Source organism: Xiphophorus hellerii, chromosome 10 (assembly GCF_003331165.1).
Source record: "Xiphophorus hellerii strain 12219 chromosome 10, Xiphophorus_hellerii-4.1, whole genome shotgun sequence".
NCBI classification, from domain to species: domain Eukaryota; kingdom Metazoa; phylum Chordata; class Actinopteri; order Cyprinodontiformes; family Poeciliidae; genus Xiphophorus; species Xiphophorus hellerii.
The window spans coordinates 13715041-13740924 of record NC_045681.1 but is presented as its reverse complement, the minus strand read 5'-3'; the positions used below and the strand labels follow the sequence as shown (position 1 = coordinate 13740924).

Here is a 25884-nt window from a genome sequence, read left to right as displayed (position 1 = left end):
CAGCCTCTTCCTTTTGTTCAGGACCTCCTCCACCATGCTGCGGGATTTTTATTGACTGGCCAGACATGCGCTCAACTGACTAAGGTGAGCCGGATGAATCGGGGCAGGAGGGCGGATGGACTGCATTGATGTTTTGAATTCAGCTCTGAATATAGGGAGTGGTAGGGACAGGCTACAGAGGAAAATTGGCACTATTCACCCTGTTATTTTTTTCTGTATATTTTTGTTTGCTTTAGCCTGCAAGTCTGAGCAGCAATTGATGGGAAAAGCCTCTGTGTAGGTGTCTCAGCTTGTACTTTGAAAGGTGAGGGGTTCAGCTGTGGGATTGAAGAGTGTCTGTGTGTTGTTTGGTTTCTGACTGGTGTCAGCAGCTGGTGTTAAATCCCCACTTGATGATTTGTTTGTTCTGCACTGGCTCCTGCGCTTGGAGTCACCTTGACCCGGGCTTTCACAGCAATTTGTGTCTTAGCGGCATCGTGCCACACCTTAAGCATGAGAAGTGTGTGCGTGTGTGTGACAGTGTGTGTCACTGTTATAAAACACTAATGGTGGAAGAGAGTTACGGTGTCCTACTGAAAAGCAATCGGAAGAATAAATCCAAAACAAGTTATTGATGAGTATTAGAAGTCATGCTTTTAAGGTGATGCTTGTCATTCTTCATCTCTTCATAAATCCCTGCTTTGTTTCTTGTTCTATCCCTTTTCTTCATCAAATTATTGTATTTTATATTAGATGATCAACCATTCAGCTCTTCCTCATTTAAACTGGAAATTAAAATCAATTTGCTTTACTTTTGTATCTTCATTTGTTAACAAACTTTCTGGAAATCTCTTTAAAAAGCTCTTCTAATTTTGACAACTACGTCGTGCCCTAATTTAATCCCCTAAATGTGTATTATTTTCCTGAATTGTCACAATTATTTCAGTAATTACTTAATTTTATCCCCAAATCCTTTTTTGTTTGGCTTCATTCAACAATCACATCTTGTATTTAGAAAGATAAACATTCCTAAATAACTAAAATGTCCTCTAACTCTCCCTTTCGAGAATTAAAACCAAAAGTAATTGAAAAGTTACTATATTTCAGGAATTCAACTCAAAATGTTGATTAGTATGAAGAGTTTGTTTTGTGGTATGGCCTACAGCTAATGAAAATTTATAATTTGGTTTTCTAATATTTGGTGAATATTATAAAATATCAAAAAAATAAGCATTTTTAATGTGCTATAGAGGTAATCGGTCTGCAGCTCTACTCAATCTTGACTCTTGATGGGTAATACAATCCTCACAAGCCTATGGTTATCCTGTACATCAAAAATATGTCAAAATATTTTTAAAAAGATGTAACGAAATATGTATTGAAATATAAATGTTGACGTAAACAAAGCAGGTCATTAAGGCCAAATTTAAAAGAACTACAGGGGAAGGGTCCTCCCAGCAGAACATTATGCTGAAGTTAAATCCAAATTGTGGCTTTTAAACTCTTAATGGCTGCAGTAAAAGATTTCTTCTGCATAATTGATTATTTTTGATTACTGTTTCCAGTATTCTTTGGTTTGTCAATAAACAGAAGCATCAAGGAAAAGAAGCATGGACGGTGGATGAGTTTAAGTGCGGGGGCCACCCATCTAAAACAACGTGCAGTTCACTAGAGGGGTGAAGAGGAGAGCATCAACAGGGCGGTGTCTGTCCTCAAATCTGAAATAGAAAGTTTATAGTCTTTTTTTTTTTTTTTTTTTTTTTTGTCTCCGAAGAGTTTTTGCGGCGCTAGTGGCTCGTATTTTTTCCACAGTAGGCAGACAGGAAGGAGGGTGAGGAGAGGGGGGAAGACATGCGGCAAAGGTCGTCGGGACCGGGAGTCGAACCCGCGACGTCCGCGTCGAGGACTAAGGCCTCCAAACGTAGGGCGTGCTAACCCCTGCGCCACCACAGCACGCCCCAAAGTTTATAGTCTTTGATGGGAGACAGCAGCACGGATAAAAAGGCTACAGGTCAAACCAGAGGCCAGAGATGAACTGATTTCAATTTTTTGACCTAAGCTTGGTTTCAGAGATCTGTAAATTGTTGCCCAGCTGACAACAATTTGGTAAGCTGTGTCTTGTCCCGTTTTCTTTTAGTCTGTCCAATCTCATAAATAAAGTCAAGGTGCAATGTCTTTTCCCCATTTTTTCTAGAACAAATTTGCCAAATTTGTAGTCTTGTGCAATGAATTGGTAAAACATATGAGTTTTTACTTTTTAACTTGAATTACTGAAATATATTCACTTCTTAATGATTTTCTAAGTTATTGAGATGAGCCTTTTTTTGTTTACTTTGCTTCAGACGCCAGGCCTGTTCTCTGCTCCTCTCCATTCTTTGTCACACGTCTTCCTGTTTTCTGCCTCTCTGTCATCACTTGACTTGTAGTCCAAGTCTCCTCTTCTTCCTCACACACTCTCTTCCACCCACTCAGATATTTCTGGAGAACAAAAGGAGAGGGGAGTGGGGGCGATAAAACACTAGAGCAGGGAAGACTTAATGTACCAGCCCTGCGTAGGCTAATGAGTCTTCACCACTTTGTTTCTCTTTCCCTCCCTCCCCTCTCTTTTCTGTTCCCTAAGTCCTTGTGCCTCCCAATTTATCCGCATCATCTCATAACCAAATGTCCACCTCATGCCCTCAGGGTGCTCCCACCTTCAAGTAATTTTCTCCTCCATCATTGTCTTCTCCTTTCAACTCGGCCACTTCTCTCCCTCTTCCTTCTTCATTTCTTTTTTGTCAATCTGTGCGCTGTAACATTTACATCACAGCTTCTTTTTCACATCCTTCCTGCTGCTTCTGTGTTCCTTTCATTCCTTCTGGAGTGGTTATTTCGTCCCTCCCCCTCATCTTCTTTTTGTCAAGTCCCACTCGTTCCGCTCGTTCATCATCCATTTATGCTCATGATTGCAGGTGCTAAAACACTTTTAAATCTAATTTCTAATCATCTTTTTGCTTCCTGGTGGACCTTACTGTCACTTATACAAATCTTTTATGGAGAAAACAGATAAAAGTAACTTTTTTTTATTTGGTTAGATGGGACATAAATGAATTTATGTTTATAAAAGTAAATATATGTTTTTCAGTCCATATCAGACATATTTTCCCATCCACATCCTGTTATTTTTCCCAGGAAAGTATCTTTCATCGTGACTATTGATCTTATTATGGTTGCTCAATGTCGCAGACTTTTAAATAACAGGAACTGCCATGGCTTACTTATCATGCCAATGTTACAGTGTTGGATTTTCAAACAGGAACAGGAAGAAGTATGGAGGTAGCATGGATTATGGAAAAAAACGTTACTTTTTTTTTTTACCCATCGTCTGTCCGTTGAGCTAACCATTTATCCTGACATTCATCACTTTTGCTTTCAAATTATTTAAAGAGAAACAGAGTGAGTACTTTGTGAATCTTAGTCTGTAAAACTTTAGGAATGTTCACAATAAACTGAGTCATAATCCTGCGAGTCGCTCTGTGCTGCATGGCACAGGCAGTAAGATGCACATTGCTGTGTTAGCAAAGGGGAGTGTTGGTTACGTTCACAAAAGCAGTAATTGCGAGAGCCACAACTGTGAGGCGTGGACTGCAAACCCATTGCTGCCATATGCACCTCCGCTGCTGTCTCTGTCTCATGGTATCTGTCTTCTCATCTTTCATTTAGAGCAAAATCTCCTCTGTCTGATGCCTCCGCCTTTCCTTCTCTCCAGTTTATGGACAGCGGAACTCTGAGTACTTCTGACTGACTAGATCAGCGTATCGGCTATCTTAGATCTGTTAGTTGTGCAAAATATATGGTGATTATTGCTGTATGAATTTATTATCATTATCCATTCTTTGACCAGAATGAAAAGTACCTTGTTTTTTGTTAAATACCTTGTTCACACTAGCACAGATGCAAATCATTTTAATGTAATCCTCTCATCCAGAGGTAAACAGCAGTTATCTTTAGCAGCTCATTTTCAGTCTTGTGACTAAAATGTAATTATGTTTTAGCCCCAACTCAATCATCTGTAGCAGAGATATTTAGAAATCTTTTTGTTTTTTTCTTTCCAAAACACAACTCCAGTCTCAACTCTTGGAGGGCGAATGCAAGTCCAGGCATTGAAATTAGACTGCTCTCACACCAGACGCATGCTGTCTGGTCTGCCTCAAACACAGAACTGCTCTAGATACAAATGCAAATTATTAGGAGATTTTATTAAAAATATTAACAATTTACATCATTGAACTCCAATCCAACATGCAAAAATATAAACCGCAATAATTATGTAATGTAACCAGCCTAAAATATGAATATATTTTCAGTGGGCGCGAACAGAAAGATGTAATTAGATACGCACAAGAAACTGGCAAATGTCAACTCTAAAATACTGAATCATAACTTGCACCATTTTCACTACTACAAGCGTATCTTAATATGTCTGAGAGTATGTACTGTGTTTTCATTAATGTGTTTCTTGAAGTAACAGACTTGATTTTGGCTGGGGCTGAACCACAATTACATTTTAGTCAAACGTCTGAAAATCTCAATTAAAATGAGAAAGAAAATAAACCCTTTTTGGTCATAAACATGGCATAACATCATGAACATGAAGAAGTCTTCGTGTTTATGACTGTTGTAATGAAGTGTCATTCGGTAAATAATGACGCTTAATGCAAAGTTGGCTCTCTTACTTGATTTTTAATGTAAGTTTTAATACAACTTTGCATAAAAAATATAATTATTTGCCAAATAATGCTAAGTTGACACTCTTAATGCAACTTTTAATGCACGTTTGCATTAAAAGTGTCATTATTTACTGAATGACACTTCATGACAACAGTCATAAACATTCACGAAGACTCCTTTATGTTCATAACAGGTGTTATGTCTTATTCACACCCCTTCAAATAAAGTTTTACCCAATTTTTCTTATTTGAAAACTAAACATTGAGAGTAAGGTTAGTTTTTTGTGATGAAAGAAAAACTTCATAGATGTTCCTATCCAGAGTTACTACACCTATGTGAAATAATTACTCATGACGCAGCAACCATGCAGCGCCAACAGAATATCTCGGAGGCACATGAGCAATGGAGTTTCATTTGCATTTGGCAGGAAAATATAATAATTCTTAAACTACGAGAATAAAACCAGGCCTTGCATACATTACACATCCCTGACTTGCATGTTTCTTGTGCATGATGCAGTCTCAGAGTGTCGCTCATCAAGTAGACATTTCATTTCTAATTGAGATGTCCTGAATCCAAGCTGAGATGCTCCACTTTTGCTGGTCAGAAAAGAATTATTAACAATCAAATGTAGATTTAAAATACAAACTGTTCTCTTTTATACCAAACATTTATCAGTTGCACTTCATCTGATCTGTGAATTATTTTGTGACTTCTTAAAGGTATTTTTCAACTAAAATATGCTCACACGTATTTTTGTGGCTTTGTTACAGGAAACCGGTGCTTCTGGTTCCAGTTTTTAGTGCAATAAAATTAGGTCTGGATAATAGTGCATGCACCCTGAACACAACAATAATGATGCAAAATTGTCATATTGTGACAGGCCCAAAATATGAGCTGCAGAATTGTAAAGATGAGTGAGAAATTGGACAGGAAATGATGGGAGAAAGTTGTTGACTGAAGTGATATTGTAATGCTTTGTTTGTGCCAGTTAATGGACGAGCTGTTGCATCACAGACACTTTGCAAATGCTGCCGGAGTGACTGATCTATCTCAACATCACATTAATTACAGTAAGAGAGGTGTTTGAAAAAAAATGGTGTGAAAAAATCCAAGTATAAGTATTCATAAATAGGTGAGAAAAAATAGGATAAATCATAATCTTTCAGACATTGCTTATCCAGGGAATTCAGAATCAAACCTGGTTTTAATGAGTCTTCATTGATTTATTTATAAGAGCTCAGAGTGAAGTACAAACCATAACCTCTGTCATTTCATTCTGTTCTTAGAAGTGTTTTAGAAGATTTCAATAATTTTTTAATTTAAAAATTGCCTCATTATATTGAGATTTCACTTGGGGGCAGGGATGAGACATTAAACTAACAAATTTATTTGTTTGTTCTCCACTGTTTAAAGGAATAAAACCCATCACTTGATGTCCACTTGTCTCTTTAATGGTCTCCTGCCAAACAATATTAAGTGCCCAGCTGACGGCAAACCTTTATATAAAAAATTGATGCATAAGAGCAGGATCTGCCAAAACTAATAAGTGTCTCTTTCTTACAGACATACACTTATCCATAAACTGAACTTTATCTAAGCTTCACACCTTTTGCTGGACTTTTGTATTCAGGAAAGACTCAGCTATTCAGCAGTTTTTAAATGTATTATCTAAACTAAATCTTGCTTGTTTTATCAAGCATATCAGAAAATGTCCATCTTCTAACTTGTTACTGCTTTTTATGTGAATGGAGAAGAAGCTCCATTTTGATGTATGTGCATATATATTCTCACCTCTAAATATAGTCCGGTATAGGGTGAAGCTGTCATATTGGTGACAAAAGATATGCAGCCGCAGACATTAGCCTACTTTCTCCACACCCTGTGGAAGTGTTGGTGTCTGCTGTGCCTCTGCAGCTTCCTTTTATTTTTAATGTCCATTTCATTATTCAGGCCTTCACGCTTGCAGTTACAGACTCGTCTGTTGCATTTCAAGTACTGTGTTGGCATTATCTGTGTGTATATAAGTACATGTGGTTTTTCTTCCACCTCCTGTCGTCACAGTGACGCCGAACACAGAGTGAGTTATTGCATCACTGCGGGTGAGAATTGCAAAAGCGAGCACGCTCTTCCTTCATGCGTTATCCGTTAGTCGTTCTCCACCTCACTTTTTGTTTCTTCTCTGGGTTTACGTTGGTCATTTTCAACTTCTGATTGTTAGTTCCCTGCAACTTCATAGCTTTCCTTTGCAGACTGAGGAGCAAAATTCAAAATGACATTTCACTCGTCTGCCCCTGGCCACCTTTTGTCGAACATGGTGCAGCGCCTTTACAGTTGTTGCTTTTCTTTGCCTCTGGTTGTGTGTGAGTCATTGCATGCTGTGTTTTATCTGCTACTCTTTTTTATATTCAGCTGGTATCTCTTGGGAAGCGGTATCTCTTGTGCAAATAAAAGCATAAGATGCTTTGAATCATAAAATAAATAAATAAGCTGAAAATGGCACCCTTTTATTTTGAAGTTTTTTAACCAAAATCAGTCTTCATTTTTGATCTGAGGCTGTTTTGTGTTGGTAAAAAGTAGCATCTCCTTGTTATGGTGAATTCTATTAAATGATGACTAATTTCAGGGTTGCAGCTCTTTCAACATGAATATCATCAAGTAGCCATTCAACACAATGATTAGTCATACAGCCTGTAGACAGTCCATGGAAAGTAAAACTGACTTCTGCACAACTGCCTGAGAGAGGATTTGGTTTTATACGTGTCGCCGTGCACAAACCCAACGCCTGGAGCTGTGACATCAACACTGGATAGAGTTTAGTCTGTTTGTCTGAATGTTATTACATTTCTTGAACTTTATGCAGCCTGTTTATGTTAGACGACCTCTGTCATCTGTGGAGTTAAATGTGGTATGTAATTTAGAAAATTCGTTTTCATTTGTTCTTTGGCAGTTTCTTTTTCATTAAATCTAATAGTAGACTTATCAACAGTCTGAAATAAACAGGAAAAATAATTAGTGCTGCAGGCGAGCCAGTGCGTAACAATGCAGCGAGTAATAACCACAGAGTGGCTCATAGGAAAGCAGTGAGACTTATTTTTATTATGGGTCTTTGTTTAGGTTTTTGTATTTTGTTTTCAGCTCTTTGGGTGGCAGATAACTTTTAAAACACGCATTTCTTATATCACATTGAAACCAGTAGCTTTCATGCACTGTCTAGCACAATATCAGACTAAATGCAGTGTTTATTTATTTGTTTAGTCAATTAGAATGACCAGAATTGTTTGTATTTATTAAATGCTGCAATAATTACTGAGAGAAATTATTTATCTGAGGTTTACATGCAGGGCTATAAAACATATGTACTATCTTACGATCAATTTAAGCATTACTCAAAGATAAGATCCTGGCACAGTAGGTCACTTGGATTTAAGTTCACACTTAAAACGTTTTGTACAGACTTGTGTAAAATGTCTGTTGTCATTCTAAATCTTGATGCAGATTTTGAAAAATCGTTCACAGAAGTCTAGAGTTTTTTTTCTCCCATATTGTATGAATAGTTTCTTGGTAATTCCGTTCTAAAGGATTCATTTTACTCACCTGATGTAAGTAAAAGTTCCCACGTCTTCCAAAAAGCAAGATTTGAGTGTGTTACAAATTTCCGTTTCTAAGCTCACAAATTGTCATATTAATAGGAGAACCCTTTAAGCAACAGAAGCAAATTTTAAGCATTCCTCTAAAGGCGCTGTACGATAATATTTCTCACAGTCATTAGGCAATTTAAAAGCCAGTAAAAATCATCCACAATAATGAATGAACTGTGACTGCAGCAGGAGCTCCTTTTCTTCCCAGCCTCTCTGTGTGAATTCATGAGGATTCCAAGTTTTTCTCATTAAACACTCTTCGCCGGTGCAGAGAGTAGCATCTGCAAACTTAGCAGGAGTTGAACATTCCCCTTCTCTTGCTGCAAACACCCTGAGGTCAAAGGGAACATGGGATGATGTTGCTCTAAATAAAGAAAAAATGCATCACTACACCAGGTTTCAATTACAGCAGGCTTTCAAATGTTCTACATTTTACTTACAGCTCAACTAGTCCTGAAACAAATAATCAAAGCTTAATATGTTCCACAAAGCATTAAAAATACTTTTAGTCTCTGTTTTTCTGAGTTTTTAGGCAGGACATAGTGTGGAATTTACAGGGACACCAACCACATTTAATGGGAAAAACACATTTTATTGTAGATCTGATTTTATGAGTGTCTCACCAGTTAACCAACCATAACTGCATATTACTTTCTATAAAAAACTTGTTTGATTACCTTCTCTTACTCACTTCCTTTTTGACTGACTTCCTTGTGTAATCTTTTTAATAAATGACAAAGCAGAGATGCTAGCATTAGCATTGGCTAGCATTCTAGTGTAGAATGTTAGCATTAGTTAGAATGCTAGCAATATCGAGCATTCTAATTTTATTTGCATAACATTAGCTAATTCTAGTTAATGCTAGAATGCTAGCACAAGCATTCTAATGTTATCAATTTCACTTGGTGAAAATTTATTTCATTACTTTGTTTTTAGCAAGTAAAGAAAGTATCTCCTGAGTCCAGTCAGCTGCTTTAGGTTGATAGATAACAGATAAAGAAAGGCAACCTGAAAATATGCAACAACAAATTCTTCAGACCAGAAGCCATATCCAGTTTTTATTTCTCTTTTTGTCCTCTTTTTGTTTGTGATAGAGCACACAAAGCAGAATATGTATCACACTTCCAATTCCGCTTGGTTATTTTTGCTGCGTGCTTTTTCGTTTCTGTGCTCTGTGAGGTAACCCCAGTGGTGTTTCAGTCAGAAGGTAGGAGAGGCTTAATGTAGCCCCTCTCATTTTTTCCAGACTCTTATTCACCGCCTTTATTTTTATATGTTTTAAACGAATCCCACCCACTCAGTGCTGCAACATAGCTTTATTCAGCATCAAATGGCAGCGTAGGAGTTGGGGCATATCACTTCTATTTTTTTGTCTGTTTCACTCGCTTTGTTGCACGCATACACACTCTCCATTTCTTCCTGCTTCCTCCATCATAACACCTCCATCCATCCAGGACACTGCTGAGTCGTGGTGCTGTCAGCCAGAGCCTGACGCACTCAGCCACTCTCATATGCGTCACCTCTCTGGCCTGTTGCCGCCACCATGCTGTTTGCTGTCCTTCAGTTGTACAGAACCTCAGTGGCCAGGATAGGAGATGCTCCAGGCTTTTCTGTAGGGTCGGGGGAAGGTATAGTGTTCTTTCATGCCAAGAGTACACTTTCTGTTCTGTGTTTTGGATGATTTAAGGCCAAATCTTTGGTTTAAAAAAATGGCCACTGCATCTTAATTAATTGTGATATCGAAAAAAAATGTGTAGAATATTCTTGGACAGGGCTAATTTTGCGTGAATTATTTCTTTAATAGCGGCCCTCAGCTTGCCTGTGGGTCGATGGTTTAGATCAGGGCAATTTGACGGCAACCAAGCACAGTGATATCCTGAGCAGGTAAGCTGGGGAAACAGGGAAAACAAAATTTACAAGTAGACGGCTAATAACAGCAGCTGACATAGTTCCCTAAATAATGACTGACTGTGGAAACTTCACTCTGGACATCAAGCAGCTTGCACTCCGTTGCTTTCTGCTCTTCTTCCAAACTCTGGAACCAAATTGGATACTTTTTTTGTCATCTGAAAAGAAGATTTTCAACCATATTTTCACCCTTTACTCAACTTTCCATTACTAAGCCTAGAAGCAGCGCTCTCTAAGCAGACAGCTTGTGTAGCAATTATGTTTTATAGTGAATCCTGCTTGGAAAGGGCGTTGGTCACTTTTTTGTCAGAAGTCATTCTCTTGATTCTGTAATTAAGAGAAAGACTTCATAAGAAAAAATTCCTCCACCAGACATCTATTTTTTTAAAGTCAATCTTACATAAAATTTCTTTAAAATCAGATCTACAATATCAAGGTTGACATAAATCAATACTTGAAGTCTATGACTAGGTTATATATTGAATCTATATGATGAATCAGTTTACTTTCTGAACAAATGAATAAAATCATTTTTCTTTTAATTTTCCAGTTGATATAGTTAGTTGCAGAGTTTAAAATGACTGGAGTATAGAAAATATGTCTAAAAATGTACGCAAATATATACAAAGACTAGTTGTTTACTACTCTTATATTAGGTGTTGTATATTTGAACCTGGACAACATAATTTTCTTTGATTTCGTTCTAATTATTATTACGCTGCCTACTTTAAATAGTCAGTACCCATTTAATATGAGTATGTCCCAATACACTCAATCCATAAACCATTTTATAAACATTTAAGAACTTTTAAAAGCGTTTCTGAAAAAAATAAATAATGAAACTAAATGTAACAAAAACATAAACCAAACTGAGTAGGTTGAACAAAATAAAAAGCAGGAAAACTGTGGTGAAGTAAGAGCTTTTTTGTTTTTTTTATTATCTAAAACTGAAATTGTTAAAATGAAAAAATAAAATCAATTTATCAGTCACTCAACTTTAAACCAACTGAGGTATTTTAGTTTAGTTGGCCGAACTGGAAGAGAGCAAAGAAAGAGAGGTTAAAAACAAAAACTAAGCTAGCAGCTTTTATGGAGCTAAATCATTAAAAAATACAGTAAGATCTGCCCTGGTATTTGTATTTTTATTTTAACTCTCCAGTTTAAAAAGAGAACAAAGAGACATAACCCTGTTGCACTTTGGGCTTTCCTGGCATACGGAAATTTCTTCTTTTATTGCATCTGCTGCTGGTTGGTAAATTGGAAGATTCCACTGATTTACAGTTTTCTCTCTGCGGGTAAACCAATTTGCAGGCACAACAAGGAAGCAACAGCTTCGGCAACAAAGATTCATCTACATTATTTGCCCTGCTGGTACATTAGAAAGCACAATTTCTTTGTTTATGACCCTTTAAGAGCAAACTTTGAAAAACTGAAGGGGAAGTATGTTCACTCTTTTTTTTTTTTTTTTTTTACATTGCATTTATATCTATGACGCACAAAATGAGATTGTGAAAACCCATTTTGTGCACTCAGTGTTGTTTTTGTTGATTTTGTTGATTTGTTCTCTTCAACAGGAGGTGGGCCTCAGAAAATTTCAGATCTGTTTACTACCCACATGGCACCCTGTTTTTGCTTGCTTGCATGGTGACTGACCAGTTTTCTGTTCTGTAAAAGAGTAGGTCACACATTAATCAAAAATGATATAGGCATTGTCCTAAATCCAGTCAACAGCTTGTGAAACTGCTGCCTGTGCATTTGCATTATACCATCCACACAGACTCACAACAACAATGGTCCATAACATTATGTTCTCTCTCCTGGGAGTCTTCATACCCACTGCAGCCTGTCCTCCCTCAATATCAGACTTCTTAAGAGTTGACAGGATTGTCTTTTAGCTTGTCACTGCAGGTAATAGAGCCTGTGACAAACACTTCACACCCTCAGCCTTACAGATCCGTTTGGATCATCGCCTAAGACTTGACTGATTGTCAGACATGTGGAATTTTCTCCAATCGGTATGCAGTAAAACTACATAATAGAAGAAAGTACTATTTTGATCATGCCAAATTTAACATTCTTTTTTGTGAAACTTACAATCCTATAGTTCCCACTTTTAGCTAAGTTCATTTTACTCTGGTAGGAAACCTGCCAAGATCTGTGTATTTCGTGCAGCATGAATGCAGTCAATTCAGGCATTCAGTTTGGTATGAGGTACTGTACTTACATGAAGATGTGTTTGATGACTCAAACCAGAATCGTCTATTTGAAACTTAACTGATTGTGCCCCCTTGGTGTCAACAACTGCCATAAAGCATTTGTGATCATTTGCAATGATTCTTTCACATTGTTGAGAGTGAATTTTTCCCAACTTTGTGGCTGAATTGGTGTAAATAGCCAGTTGGAGGTAATACCAGAAAACCTCAGTTGGATTGAAGCCTCAACCTTTGACTGACTAAGACAGTCCACAATCTTCCAGTTTTTTTCTTTGACAGATTTAGAAGTGGACTTGCTAGCATGCTTTGAATCGTTGTCCTGCTGCATAACCCAAATGAGCAGTGAGCAGAATCCATGGTTCCATCAGTTGTCCCAAGTTGTCCAAGGTGTAAAGCAGCCCCAAATCATCACTCTACCACCATATTTGACTGTCAGTATGATGTTTTTCTTCTGAAGAATTTTCTTTTTTCCTTGCTCAGGCCCTAAACGTTTTTAGGGATCACCAGAAGATTGTTTTGGCAGATGTGAGTTTGGTATTTGTGATATCTTTCGTCAGCTGTGGTTTTGACCTGGGAGCTCCCATTAATGCCAATGAGTCATTAGTATAATATTTTCAGTAGGACAATAGCTCCTATTAAGGGTTATTTTCAGTCTTTATAACTCACAGCTTGGATTTTGGCCCATAAGATTATCACTGTCAAATTTCCAAGTACATTAAAAAGGTCTAAAATCCATAAACGTGCTTCACAACAGCCTGCAGAAAGATATAGAGTCTTTGTGTAGCTGAATGCCACAGTATTGTGCTGATAGGTACTTGTAGTAGAAAATGTTACTCCAGTTTTCTGCTTGGAGTACAAAACAGAGGGAAAACGCACTATTCTATAAATGTTAAAAGTACTTAATCCTCATTTTTTTAGCTGTTTATCACCTGTTTATAAAATACTTAAGCAAACACTATTTGGGGAAAAAGTAATCAGAGAGAAAACTTTGACAAACATTGTGTACCCTACCTGAATAAGCTGATTGCATTTCTGGCACACATTTTTAAATTATCTACAAAACCAATATTTATTGTCTTATTTTAGAGAAATGCCTAAAATTGCTGCCGAGTCTGTATTTTAACTTTTCTATTGTCATGATTATGCCATCCTGCTGCGTTTCAATCACCACTTGTCTCTTGAATTAGTCAAAACAAGTGTCTGAGTTGCGGATCCCAAACCATAGCTGGTCTGAAATCATCTTTATACCCGAACCAAAAGAAGAACTACAATGTAATCCAGAGCACTACAGATTGAATGTCTGTTAGATATTTTTTCACGTAACTGCAGAAAAGATAGAAACATCAATATCTTGGTGTACTACAACATAAATCCAAAAATGCAACTAGTGTAGCCATTATTTCTTCAATTCTAGGATCTTTGCTTCTCTCCTTGTTTATGTGTAGTGATTTGGATGAAAGTGGCTTCTTACTGTTGCACATTGGCAGGATGTGAGAACGCACCCGCTTTCCTGTGGTGGATCAGGACCAGATCACGGCAGCGAAGGAGAATGGGCTCTTAACGAGCTCTCCAACAGAAGATGTGTGTGTGTGTTTATCTTTTGTATCCATGCAGACATTTTTGTGTTAGCTCACACTGAGGCTCGTACTAATGAAGACTTCTGCTAAGTTTAGAACAGAGCAGATGTCGACACAGTGTGATTCATTAAGGTGCTCCACTTTACAGTGAATCTGATTTTAATGCAGCTATAATGAAAATTAAATCTGATGAGGACAGAGTTTGTTTTGAGGCCTGCAGATGTTTTCACAACGATAGATATGAATCAACATCATAGTGTCCAAGAAAGTGATTTCCAATAAAATATCAAGTTATTCTGCAGCTTCAGATTAAATTATACAGAAAATCATGATTCTTAATCACAATGCCATACAAAAGTATTCAAACGCCCCTTTAACTTTTTAGGCATTTTTGTCTACACAACTACCGCTCTCATGAAACCAAGCGGTTTTTGTGCAAGGAAATCCCAACAGATCAGCAGTTTTCAAAAAAATTGGTTTTGGCATTCACAATCATGCCATCCATTCTTGAAGTCACAAGGCAAACTTGATTAGAATAATGCAGCGCAGAATAAAATAAAAAGCATTAAATGGAGCAATAACTACATTTTGTCTCGATAAAACTGTCAACTCACTGCAAAAAAACTATTTTTCAAACAAAGGCTTGCACTCATTCGTCTGTTGTCTCAAATTATTAGCGTTCATTTTCTCACTTCTTTCCTTTGATGGTTGTTTCACATAGGTGTCTCAAGAAAACTGTCAAATCAGTGAACAACTATATGACCACAGGTATTTGCTTCAATACACTGACATGTTTTGTTTATGTTTTTAAATTCTATTTCACAATTAGAACATAAGTCTTGATGAGGCTTACTTGTCAGATTGAAAGTACTTGAATATGCTTAATTTAGGAGTATGTGAAAAATCAGAATTATCAAAATCAAAAAGCCTGAAAACCTTAGTCTGTGTGTAATTTATCTATATAATATTTTTCACTTGGTGAATGGAGTTTCTGATCACTTCAATAATATTCTAATTTATTGATTATGTCTGTAAATATATTACATTCAGAATATATGCCCTTAAACTCTGATAGGTGAACCCTAAAGCATTGTGGAAGATATGCTTAAAAAGATAAATAAGCCTTCATTTTAATTCTGCTGACTTAACTTAAACAATGTTAATATCTTTTTGCGGTTTAATCAGTAAGTCTGTGAATACAATGGTCAAAGGGACATCCTGGAGGCTACTGTCAAATATTGCAGCCATTCTTACATGTAGTATGTTTACAAGTGCTCATTAGGACCAACAAGGCTACCAGGAATAATGCATGAAATTTACTTAGACTCTAGTGATTACTACTCGTGGCCATACTTTGTGTTATTTTGAAGAAGCGTAAGAAAAATGGGCCGTGACATGGTGAGCGACTGGGTTTTAATTAGTGTACTGCTTTTCTTCCTTCTGAAAAACTTTGAGACCTAGTTTTGTTTTGGGGGGCAATGTAACTTTAAGGTCCCAAAGCGGCAATACACTACAGAAGAGCTGAGGTGCTGAACCAAACAGCTAAGTCATGGGGGTGTCAGTGAGTGAATTTTTTAAGCTTAAGGATGCAAGTCTCTGGACTCATAAATTCTGGATTCTTTCACCATTAAGCTACATTTTTTAGGCTCCTTCCAGTTTAGCTTTTTTTCCCCTTTATTTTTACTAGTCCATCTTCTAGTTCAGATGCTGACAGAACAGCTGGTGTGTGTAACCATTTAGTACAGACTGATCTCAAAAGGTTTCAGTTTACCCTTCTTTGATTAAACAATCGTGTTGCAATTATATCTGATGTTCCTGCACAAGTACAAACTGTTAGGTTCTTTTCACATCCTAGCCAAGAACTGTAGAGCTTCTGCCAAAACAGTGATATGTGTGCCCTGATTAACTCTAGCAGGGCATAAACGTACAGAAACATTAAATTGCCATGCTTAAAGTTTACATGCTATTTCTTAAAGAGTTTGCATTTCGGTGAAAGCATTTAAAATAATGCTTTTTTTTAAAAAGTTAGTTTTTTTTATTGTCTTCGGACCTATCACTTTCAAAGGTTACTGCATAAAACTGAAATTGAGAACTATCTAAAAAAAAGTAAAAGAAATTTTAAAATATTGATGAATTTAAACTTTGTGATTGATCAAATGTGAAAACTGAACAGTAAACCAATGTGGACTTTATTTTCAGACAGATGAGATTAGTGATTTTCAGTAGCAGAACGGTATATAAGATTAAAGGAGAGGAAGCAAAGTTAGTGACATAAAAGGGAAGTCTCATTTTCGAGCCACATTAAGATGTGTTTGAGGTTCATTCAAGCTGCTTAAGAGGGAGAGAGAGCAACACTCTCAGTAAATAATATTATACCCCATCACAATATAGTAAACTTGCTGTTTTATTACTTTAAGGTTTTAACTTCTGGCCATCACTGAATGTAGTTTAAATGAAGGTAGCCTTTAGGAAATTTGAGGTAAAATAGGAACCTACAGTACATTCTGTATGAAAACAGAGGCTGCTGCTAATCATGCTAATTGATAACGCAAGCTGAGGGCAGTTTAAAATATCAACTTCTTAATTAATAATTTCATATTTGTTCTAACATGTATAAAAACTCAACAATTGCACAGCTTCCTATGTTGCCTCTGTTCTTTATATTGAAGATTAATTAAAGCTCAAGGCAGAAAGGTTAGGAATAAGCCATATCAAATGCTGTTCTCATATAATTTCACATTATGTTTTTTAATGAGCAACCTGAACTGGAAAAAAAAAACCCACAACAGGGAGATCAAACCAACGTAAACAGCAGTGATCAGAAACTGGCACACAAAACTCTGAACAGTATACCTCTAAAAAGTATGTTTTTGAAATTAGAAATTGAATTGAAATATTTTTCTGACAAATATTGCTCTTAACGAAAAATTTTGGCCAAATCAAAACCGTTGAAACTATAGAAAATGAAATTAACATGGAGCTTAATCGAAACTGTTAACTAATAACCAATAATATTTAATTATGGCACAAAAAGTTAATGTTTGATGGAAAGTACACTAGAAGATAAGTGATTGAAATTCAGTGCTAAAGAACATGTAATCATTGTTCTGTGATCAGTGATCACTGATAATTAGAGAGGAGCAGTATATGTATGTAAATAAAAATTATACTAAGCATAATAACAACTTGTAGTTCAGGTAATAAAAGGTGTTTCATTCTCTTCCAAAACCTATGTAGAAGGTAGCATGAACTCATTTCTCACTGAGAAGGTTGGATGTGTTTCATTTCCAGCAGCAATTGTAACTTTTCAGGTGTAATTCAGCATGAGTGTAAATTTAAATGAGATTATGTGTTCATAAATGAAGGCATTTACTTATTAATACCTCCTCAGGTGTAAAATTTCAGTGTGACTCAGTTTTTTATTTTGTTTTTGGCTGCTCATCAAATGTGCCTCAAAGTGTTTAGTTTATTTTAATGGTGCCTTCCTTTCACCACTCTCTCTCTCTTTTTTTAATAAGCCTTCATGTAAATCTTTTCACATCTTCATGTATCTTTAAGGTATATTCCACTGATATAACAACATGATTTGGTTTATTAAGTAATTTCCTTTTTCATTCGAAGATCTAAATTTGGCTCATTAGTCATGGGAAACGAATGAAAAATAATCTGCAGATATCTACATGAATATTGTTCAAACTGGAAAACTCTGAAAAAGTCTGGATTTTGGATTTAGACATCTTCCAGTACAAGACAGTTGTAGAGAAAAGGAAACAGAATATGCAAAATATTTGTCACAAACTTTATTCCTAAATTCATTGTCTAAAAGTGACATCCGCCCATCATCCATCAGGATTAAAATCCCAGTGGTGTTCTATGTGAGGACTGGGACTCAAAATTATTAATAACTCTTAAACTTTGAGTCTGAGCATGTGAAATTTGAACCTCAGAAATGTTTGGTAACTGTGAAGTAAAATGACTTCACATGGATTAGGGCATAGTATAGCTTCACTCCTCTTTATTCTCACTTACACTGATGAGTAGGTGTAACTCTGCAGTTGGTGTCGGTGTCGGGTCGACCCAGTTCTCACACAGTCAAGCCCCACAGCTTATTCTATCAGTTCATCGACGAGCTTGATCTTTCCACCAGCGAGCCAATCTAACCCACTGTGTGGCTGCTGGATAACATTGTGTGAATCTGTGAAGGCAGAGATAATACTGAAACATTTGTTTGGGTTTTATGAGTTGATGGTGTGATGTGAGATTGAAAGCAACATAACATAAACTACTTCCTTTGCACTTTGCTCCCAATGAATTTATTTGAACCTTTTTACCCTGATCATTAGTTCTCCAGGTTTTTCAGTGTTGTTCTTTTATTCTGTATCCTTACCTGCAAATTATAAATGTGGTTGGTCAGTTTTTCTATTATTTTCTTGTGATCTGAAGTTACACTTCTTGCTTAACAATTTATTACGAAACAATCCACTGATTCTCTCTCGTTTGTAGCTTCATCTGCCTCTTTGCTCTGTTAGGCCTGATTGATCCAGCTATCATTCCCCTGACGTGTATCTATCCAGAGAAACGCCCACTTTTTTTAATGCTGATCCTCTTTTAGTGAACCATAAAGCCCATTGAGCTTTTTGACTGTAGCTTCATCACAGCTGCATGCAACATCAACTGTAATTTAAGCAGTTTTCTTATCTAGAAGAGGCTTTAGTTGTTTTGTTTTTTTTCTTTTTCGAAGTTTAACATGGGGAGCCAGAAAAAGTGGAGCATGGCACCGCGGTCCCCTTTTGCAACGATCAGGGGTCATTTGGGCCCGAGGAGGAAGGGTGCTGAGAGTTTGTGTGTGAGCAGCCTGCTGGGAGTTCTCCGATCACACACCTGGCTGATCGGAGACGAGGAAGTGGCCCTCCTGCTGGCTCGGACCTCCTCGCCCTGCTTTCCTCACCCTCGTGCTCACTCCCTGTCTTTCTCTGTCTGCTCCTCCTCTGCAGATGGTGGGAGCGACGATTTTGGAGACCCCCGCTCACCCAGTTTGGACCCTCATCTGAGCCACATTGGACAAGGTAGACAATGGTTTCTTTCTGCGTCCTTACTTCTTTATTTCCTCCTCTCCTTTTTTTTTAGATTCCCTTAATATTTTTTTGCCCAGGGAGTCTATTGAGTTTTGGTTTAGTGGGCTGTATTTTACTCAGCTTTTTAGGAAAAGAGTTTACGACTGCTAGAAATGAAGTTATACTCACAGGGACAAAACTGTATGACTTTTATGTTCCTGTAATTCTATCTGTAAATCTAAGCTTCTTCCTTGGGAAACAGGCTGTTTATTGCAGAGGTCCAAATGTCTGAGCTTTGCAGGAAATTTTGTGAGCAACAAAAATCTGATGCTGTGTTGTTCGCCTCCCCTCCTCCTGTGCATGTTTTGAACTAAGCACCTTGATGAGTAGGTGTTTTCGTGCTCATTTCAAGACCTGGAGAGGCCCTCCTGCACATCTCTCATCCCAGTCTAAAATAAAACACAGTCATTTTGCCCTTCAGTTCTTTGATTCTTTAGATTTCACTGCAGAAGTGTGGCTGGTGTCTCTCTCCAGCTGTATAATCTTTGCCCCAGATCAGGACGCTTTACAGCTTTCTAGTTCAACATATCTCATTTACTGACTGGTTGTGTGACTTTGTTTGGAAATAAAATGTACTGCTTTGTCCTGTGTTTTGCTTTTTCTTTATTAGAGATGCACCAATTAAAGATTCTGTGGCTGATTTCTCATCAAGTCTTTGCAAAATTCCGATTACATTTCTTTTTTAAGAGACGCATATAACAAAATACTTTTCCTGCATAATCTAAACATCAAACTGTCCGAGTGCTGTACACTTCACTGTAAAATAATATAGCTTCCTTAAAAACAGCTCAATGTTAGAGAGGTGTCTGCAGTTTATTAAAATCATAAACTGCAGTCAAATCCTCGAGGTGGTAATGAGAATTTTTAAAGGATAGTAAAGTGTGGAAGTCACATCAGTTTTTTTTTTCACTGAAAGATCATCGTTATTGAAATAAGCAACATTTAACTTCTTAAGATTTGAAAGGACGTATTTGTGATTCACTATGAAGCAACATTTTTATAGATTTAAAAAAAAAGGATTTAAATTTTTTTTCATTCCTTCATTTCTTCCTGGAAATTGATGATTTTTGATGATGGCAAAAGTTAGCAAAAAAGATGATTTTTGCCATCATCTTTACGTATTTAAACACAATTTGTGCTTCCTCTCATGAAACTTTTAAACATCTCATTGGTGCTGAAATTAACTGCATCCTGAGCTAACTGTTATCTGTCAGTGTGAACAGCCGACATGGCTGTGTTTCAGATAGTTTCTGATTAAGTAGTTAAGTAGTTCTGCTTCCCTTTTCTTAACATTTAACAGTATTTCCTCAGTATTAACTTAGACACTGAAGAGTGGTCCGGTTAGTGGAAGCTGATAGCACTTATATGGTGTATTCACTAACCAGAAATAAAGACTACCTTTTAGTTTTTCACCGAACAGTCAATCCTAAAATCACCCAATTGCAGCTAGCCAACTCTGACTCTACTCTTTTACGACTTTGTTGTCTTTATAGTAACATGTTGGATTTTTTAGCTTTGTGGTTGCTAATTGGTTGATGATAGAATAACTGAGAGTTTTCTTCATTTTTAGGGGTTGGGTTGGAAAAGAATTGAGTTGGATCTGGACTACAGATAATTGCAACCAAAATACCAAGTTTCCTCTCTGGTTTTCCCTGCAGAGTCTGCATACATGTGGACAATTTCCATACTCTTGGAAGTAACCATGACTCTTGGCTGTTGTTTTCCAATTTTTTTCCCCCTTTTCTTTTCCCAATGAATGACTGGAGCAAATCCAGAGCCACAAAGAGACGTGTGTGTGTTTGATATTCACACCAAATGTTTTCATACATGTGTATTCATTCTCGCAGCAGCAGCTTCTAACAGCCACCCAGACTTCCTCTGGGACTTGTTACAAACCGGTGTTTGATAATGACTTCTTGTCTCACTGTTGCAGCTGCTGCGTGATGTGAAACTGTAGCTTGACCAGTTAGTTTTGCAAGCCTCTCTACAGGGAGCTAAAGCCACAAAATAGTTCCTGTTGAAGGTGTTTTAAAACTGAATAATGTGAGTGTGTAATCTTTTAAGAATCCCGAATTGTTATAATTTATGCTTTTCGAAGCAGAGGAGAGTTGATTAAAGATAGCGAGTGGCTGGTTATACCCTGCAATTACTGCTCATTGTGAAAGCTTTCCTGTGAAACAGTCGCACGGTCATGACTGTGCTCTTTTTAAAAAAAAAAATCTTTCTAAACACATTTCATGTGGTTAGAAAATGCCCCTTTATTATATATGAAATGTGGAGTATTGTTTTTCAGTGAGATTAGAGGTTGCATTGGCTGTTGTTTGTAAAAGCGAATGCAAGCTGCACATGTTGCCTGCAGGGCTATTTCTGCTTTTAGGTCATGTTAGCCTTTACACTCAATACAGATGATGCACTGATAGGATCCAGGGACAATCCAGTGGTGAAACACCCCATTTAAAGAGCATACACTTTATACAGCTGTTGAAGATATAAGGAGAAAACAATCAACGCAACTCGATAACAACCAAAAGAATTAACTGCTAATTGAACACTGCTAGAGTTAGAAGGATTTGGCAGAACATTAGTTTTAATCATTGGGAAAAAATCTGCTGCTTATACAAAAGTCAAAACATTTTTCAGCTTAGTCACCTTAATTTATCTTGCTATTGCACAAATATGACATGGGCATCTCTCAAATAGTAATAAAACAGTAGATATTAATAATATAGATAATATTGTTTTTAAAAATGTATAGCAATGTTTTATATTATTCTGAATGGTATTAAAACAGTGAAAAATCTGAAATTCAGTGAGAAATTGCTGCAGAGTTAAAACTTTTTACCAGCTTGCATTATAAAGTGAATTTAAAGAAATTTTACTTTGTTTATATTGTTGGATTGTATTGGCTTGATTTGATTGTATATTTCTGGAAGAGACTTTTTTAGTTAGTGTGTATTCTGTCGTGTTGTTTTTTCTTTTTTAAACCAGCCTGATCTTATTAACCTTAGCTACCTGGTAAAATTCAAATGATGATATTCTTATACAATACACCATAAAAGTTAAACAGGGTGTACTTTCTTTACATCATTGCATATTTTTGTTTGCTTGTCCACCTTATTTTTTGTCATGTGATTAAACTGAAAACTTGCCTTAGAATTAAATGCCATTTTCTCAGTTAAATGTCATCTCTATGAATGTGTTCGTGACATTTCTTTGTTTTTATAGCAGATACTGATCCTGCATCTCTCCCAACAGCATCGCAGCGTTATGCATTTTTAATGCTCCATTCAAGACAAACATCTCTCACTCTCCTGTTCTGAAGGTGGCAGCATAGACAGCGACTGTGCCTTCGAGGGAGACTACGCCATTCCCCCGCTCTCCATGACCGAGGGCATGCAGCACATTCGCATCATGGAGGGCGTGTCGCGCTCTTTGCCCTCCTCCCCACTGCTCGCCCACCAGGCCATCGGTGTCAGGCTGCAGCCAGTGAAGAAACTCACAGGTACCGCTGGCGGGACAATTGCGGTCAACATGAATGTGGGCTAAGCTAAGTTCAGCTCGGTCTTCAATGCCTTTTCTGTAACTGTCCTCCTACAAAGTCCCATTATGCTATTTTTCCCTCCTCTAACCATACCACTCTGAGTACAGACTCCACCGCACTAATTCAGGTCAGATTTTGTGAGTTTTTAAGTGTCCAAGTGGGGAAAAAGGGTGTGTTGTTAATGAGCAGTAAACGTTTACTGGATCACTTACCCACTAATGCTGAGCAGAATAATAAAGCTTGTAGTAAACACTGCAATTTCCAATTCTTGTAATCACTAAAGCCCAATCTAATTGGCATTGTGAAGAACAGCTGATGGACTCCAAGCTGCGGTCAGCTCTGTCCTCCTTCATCTTCTTTATCCCCTCTCACTAATTGTTTCCTTCCACACTCATCTCTGACATTCAGAGAATGTGGAAAATTGCCTCCGCTCTGTCTCCCCATTAGCTGGAATATGAGACTGTGTCATGTTTGTTCTGCTATTATATTAGGGAGCGTTGTGGGTTTGGTACAACCAGGCAGCACAGCACATCTAAAGCCTAACATCAGATCAGATTTCACATTATGAAATGAAGTATCGACTGCCCGGCCTCGCCCAGTGCCAGCGGAGCCTCAAACATCTAGTGCCTCAAATATTTACTGATTTTACAACCACGATTTCTTTTCTGTCAGTGCTGAATAGTTGTGAAGTAGGAGGAAAGAAGCAAGAAGATCCTTGGTTTGAGTCCTGGCCTGTGGTCTTTCTGTATAGTTTGCATGTTCTCCCTGTGCATATCTGGGTTCTCTCTAGGTACTCCGTCTTCTTACCACAGTCCAAACAACTTGACTGTTAGGTTAACTGGTCTGTCTAAATTCTCCTTGGGAGTGAGTGTGTGTGTGCATGGTTGTTTGTCTGAGTGTTGGCCTGCAATGGACTGGTGACCTGTCCAGGGCGTACCCTACCTCTTGCCCGTTGCCCGCTGGAGATAGGCATCAGCACCCCTCGCTGCCCTGCAAGGTTAAGTGTTCTAGATAATGAATGGATGGATTTTCAATTTGGATTTCCCAACTTAATTTTCCCTTAATGTTTCCACTACATTGTTTCCCACACAGGAGCTCTTATTGTCTTTCTTTTAGTGATTTATTTCCTCCAGAAAGGGCAGATTCGTCATGTCCACAACCCAATACTTGTCTTATCTACAGATTCTCCCACCTGACCTGTGGATTTCTGCAGCTGCTCCAGAGTTACCAGGGGTCTCTTGGCTGCTTCTCTGGTCAATGATGTTATTGCCACGTCTGTCAGTTTTAATGTACAGTACAGTCATATCTAGGTAGGTTTTCGTTGTACCAAACTCTCCATTTATATGATTGATTGAACAGTGCTCTTTGAGATGTTCAATGCTTGAACTATTGCTTTAAACCTTACCGAGCTGAAAACTTTACTTTCTTCCATCCATATCTGTTTGTTGTGCTCTTTGATCTTAACGAAGCTTTTTGTTCACTAATGTTCTCTAACAAACTTCTGAGGCCTTTAAACGACTTGATTTATTCTGAGGTTAATTTACACACAAGTTGACTCTATTTACGAATGATCAAGGCAATTGGTTGCACCAGATCTTTTTTGGTATCATCAGAGTAAAATGGGCTGAATAATGCTTGTCACAGTTTTTTAACTGATTTTTAATTGAAAAGATTTAAATTACGTGCATTTTTTTTTCTTTAAACTTTACAATTACGAACAACTTTATGTTGTCTTCACACAGAGTCCCTTCATAGGTCAGGAATGCTTTTGGGTGCCTCTGTTTTTTCATAGTGGGATTATAGAAGCTTGATTCAGGAGTCACCACTAGGGCGCACCAGACTCGCACCCTCTTTAGATCATTCTTAATATGCCACAGGGAGTGTGATTTTGACATCATACAGAATGGTTGATAGTCTCTTAAGAGACATGCAAGTTTAGAGGAAATGCAGCATCACTTTTCTTCATTTTAACAGTCAAACAGATTCAAAGAAAAGCTGCTTTTAAAGGGTTTGAGCTCAAAGATCTTAAATTCGGAACAAGTAAGTGTTGGCGGGTCAAATCTTGTTTTTTTTTTTTTTCTCTCTCTCTCTCTTGGCTTGTCTGAGTTGTTTTCATTTTCCTGTCTGTAATGGTTCATGGCAGCCTGACTCCATAGCTCTGCTTTCATCTGTGGGAATAAAAGTGAATTTTTCAGAGCCACAGTGTGGGTGTGTGTGTATAAGCACCTGTGTATGTACCGGTGTCGTTGACAGCCAAGAATAGCCTGATTAATGATTTGCTGTGCTGTCTCATTTGTTCTATTCTTATTTCTGAGGCCGACACAGGGAGAGGTCTCTGCTGGACTGTCGCACATGCCATTGTCTGTCCTCAGATATTACACCAGGCAGGTGAAGCTCATCTTAGGGGCCGCTTTTCATTTTTAAGTTTCAGATTAGGATTTGACGATTTTTCATATCTTAAAACTGACCTTCTGTTTCCACTGTTATGATTTTGATCTTCATCTGTATACTTATTTGATCTTACATGTATACTCTTAAAGGAAACATACCGGTACACATATTTTAGTGCTTTTCGTTTTACTTTGAACTTGCCTTAAAGGTATTTTGCAATTTTAAGCTATTTGAATTCAATAGCAGATAATACCAAGTAGATTTATGCTTGTGAACAGCCTAAAACTTGTTTATTTTGTGGAAATTCTTTCTATGGAACAGTTGTGTGTGTCACCCATAAGCAATGGGCACTTTATTAGGTACATTATTCTGGTAATTAATTAGAAACCTCTTTCAGCTTAATTCTTTTTGGCATAGACTCACAAAGGTATTATACACATTTCTCAAAAATGTTGCTTCGTATTAGTGTGAAAACTGCACATTTTTTGGCTGAACAACCGTATTACATCCTCCTGTTTCCACCACATCCAAAAGTTGTTCTATTAGATTGAGATCTATTGACTGTGGAGGCTGTTGGAGTACAGTGAACTCATTTTTATGGTCGTAAAAGCTTTGAAATGTTTTGAGTTTTGTGGAATGGTGCACTATTCTACTGGAAGTAGCCATATGGTATACTATGATCATAACGGGAGAGGCATTGTCAGTAGGAACACCTGGTTGGACTGAGGGGATAAAATGACACCTAACTGGTTCCAAGGTGACCAAGGTGTACCCCACATCATTATACTACCACCAACAGCCTAAACGATT

General features: G+C 37.4%; 1 protein-coding gene across 6 annotated transcripts in view; it reads left to right on the top strand.

Moving 5' to 3' along the window:
• tanc2b (tetratricopeptide repeat, ankyrin repeat and coiled-coil containing 2b) overlaps window positions 1–25884 on the top strand; it is a 156530-nt gene that overhangs the window by 47305 nt on the left and 83341 nt on the right. For 5 of the 6 annotated variants that reach the window (XM_032574556.1, XM_032574561.1, XM_032574560.1 and 2 more), the window contains exons 4-5: window positions 19023–19094; window positions 22465–22644. In XM_032574556.1, coding sequence (XP_032430447.1) covers window positions 19023–19094; window positions 22465–22644 — 252 coding nt within the window. Of the gene's footprint in view, window positions 1–3; window positions 85–19022; window positions 19095–22464; window positions 22645–25884 lie in introns of all 6 variants that reach the window. The other variant, XM_032574562.1, reaches the window with a different exon arrangement.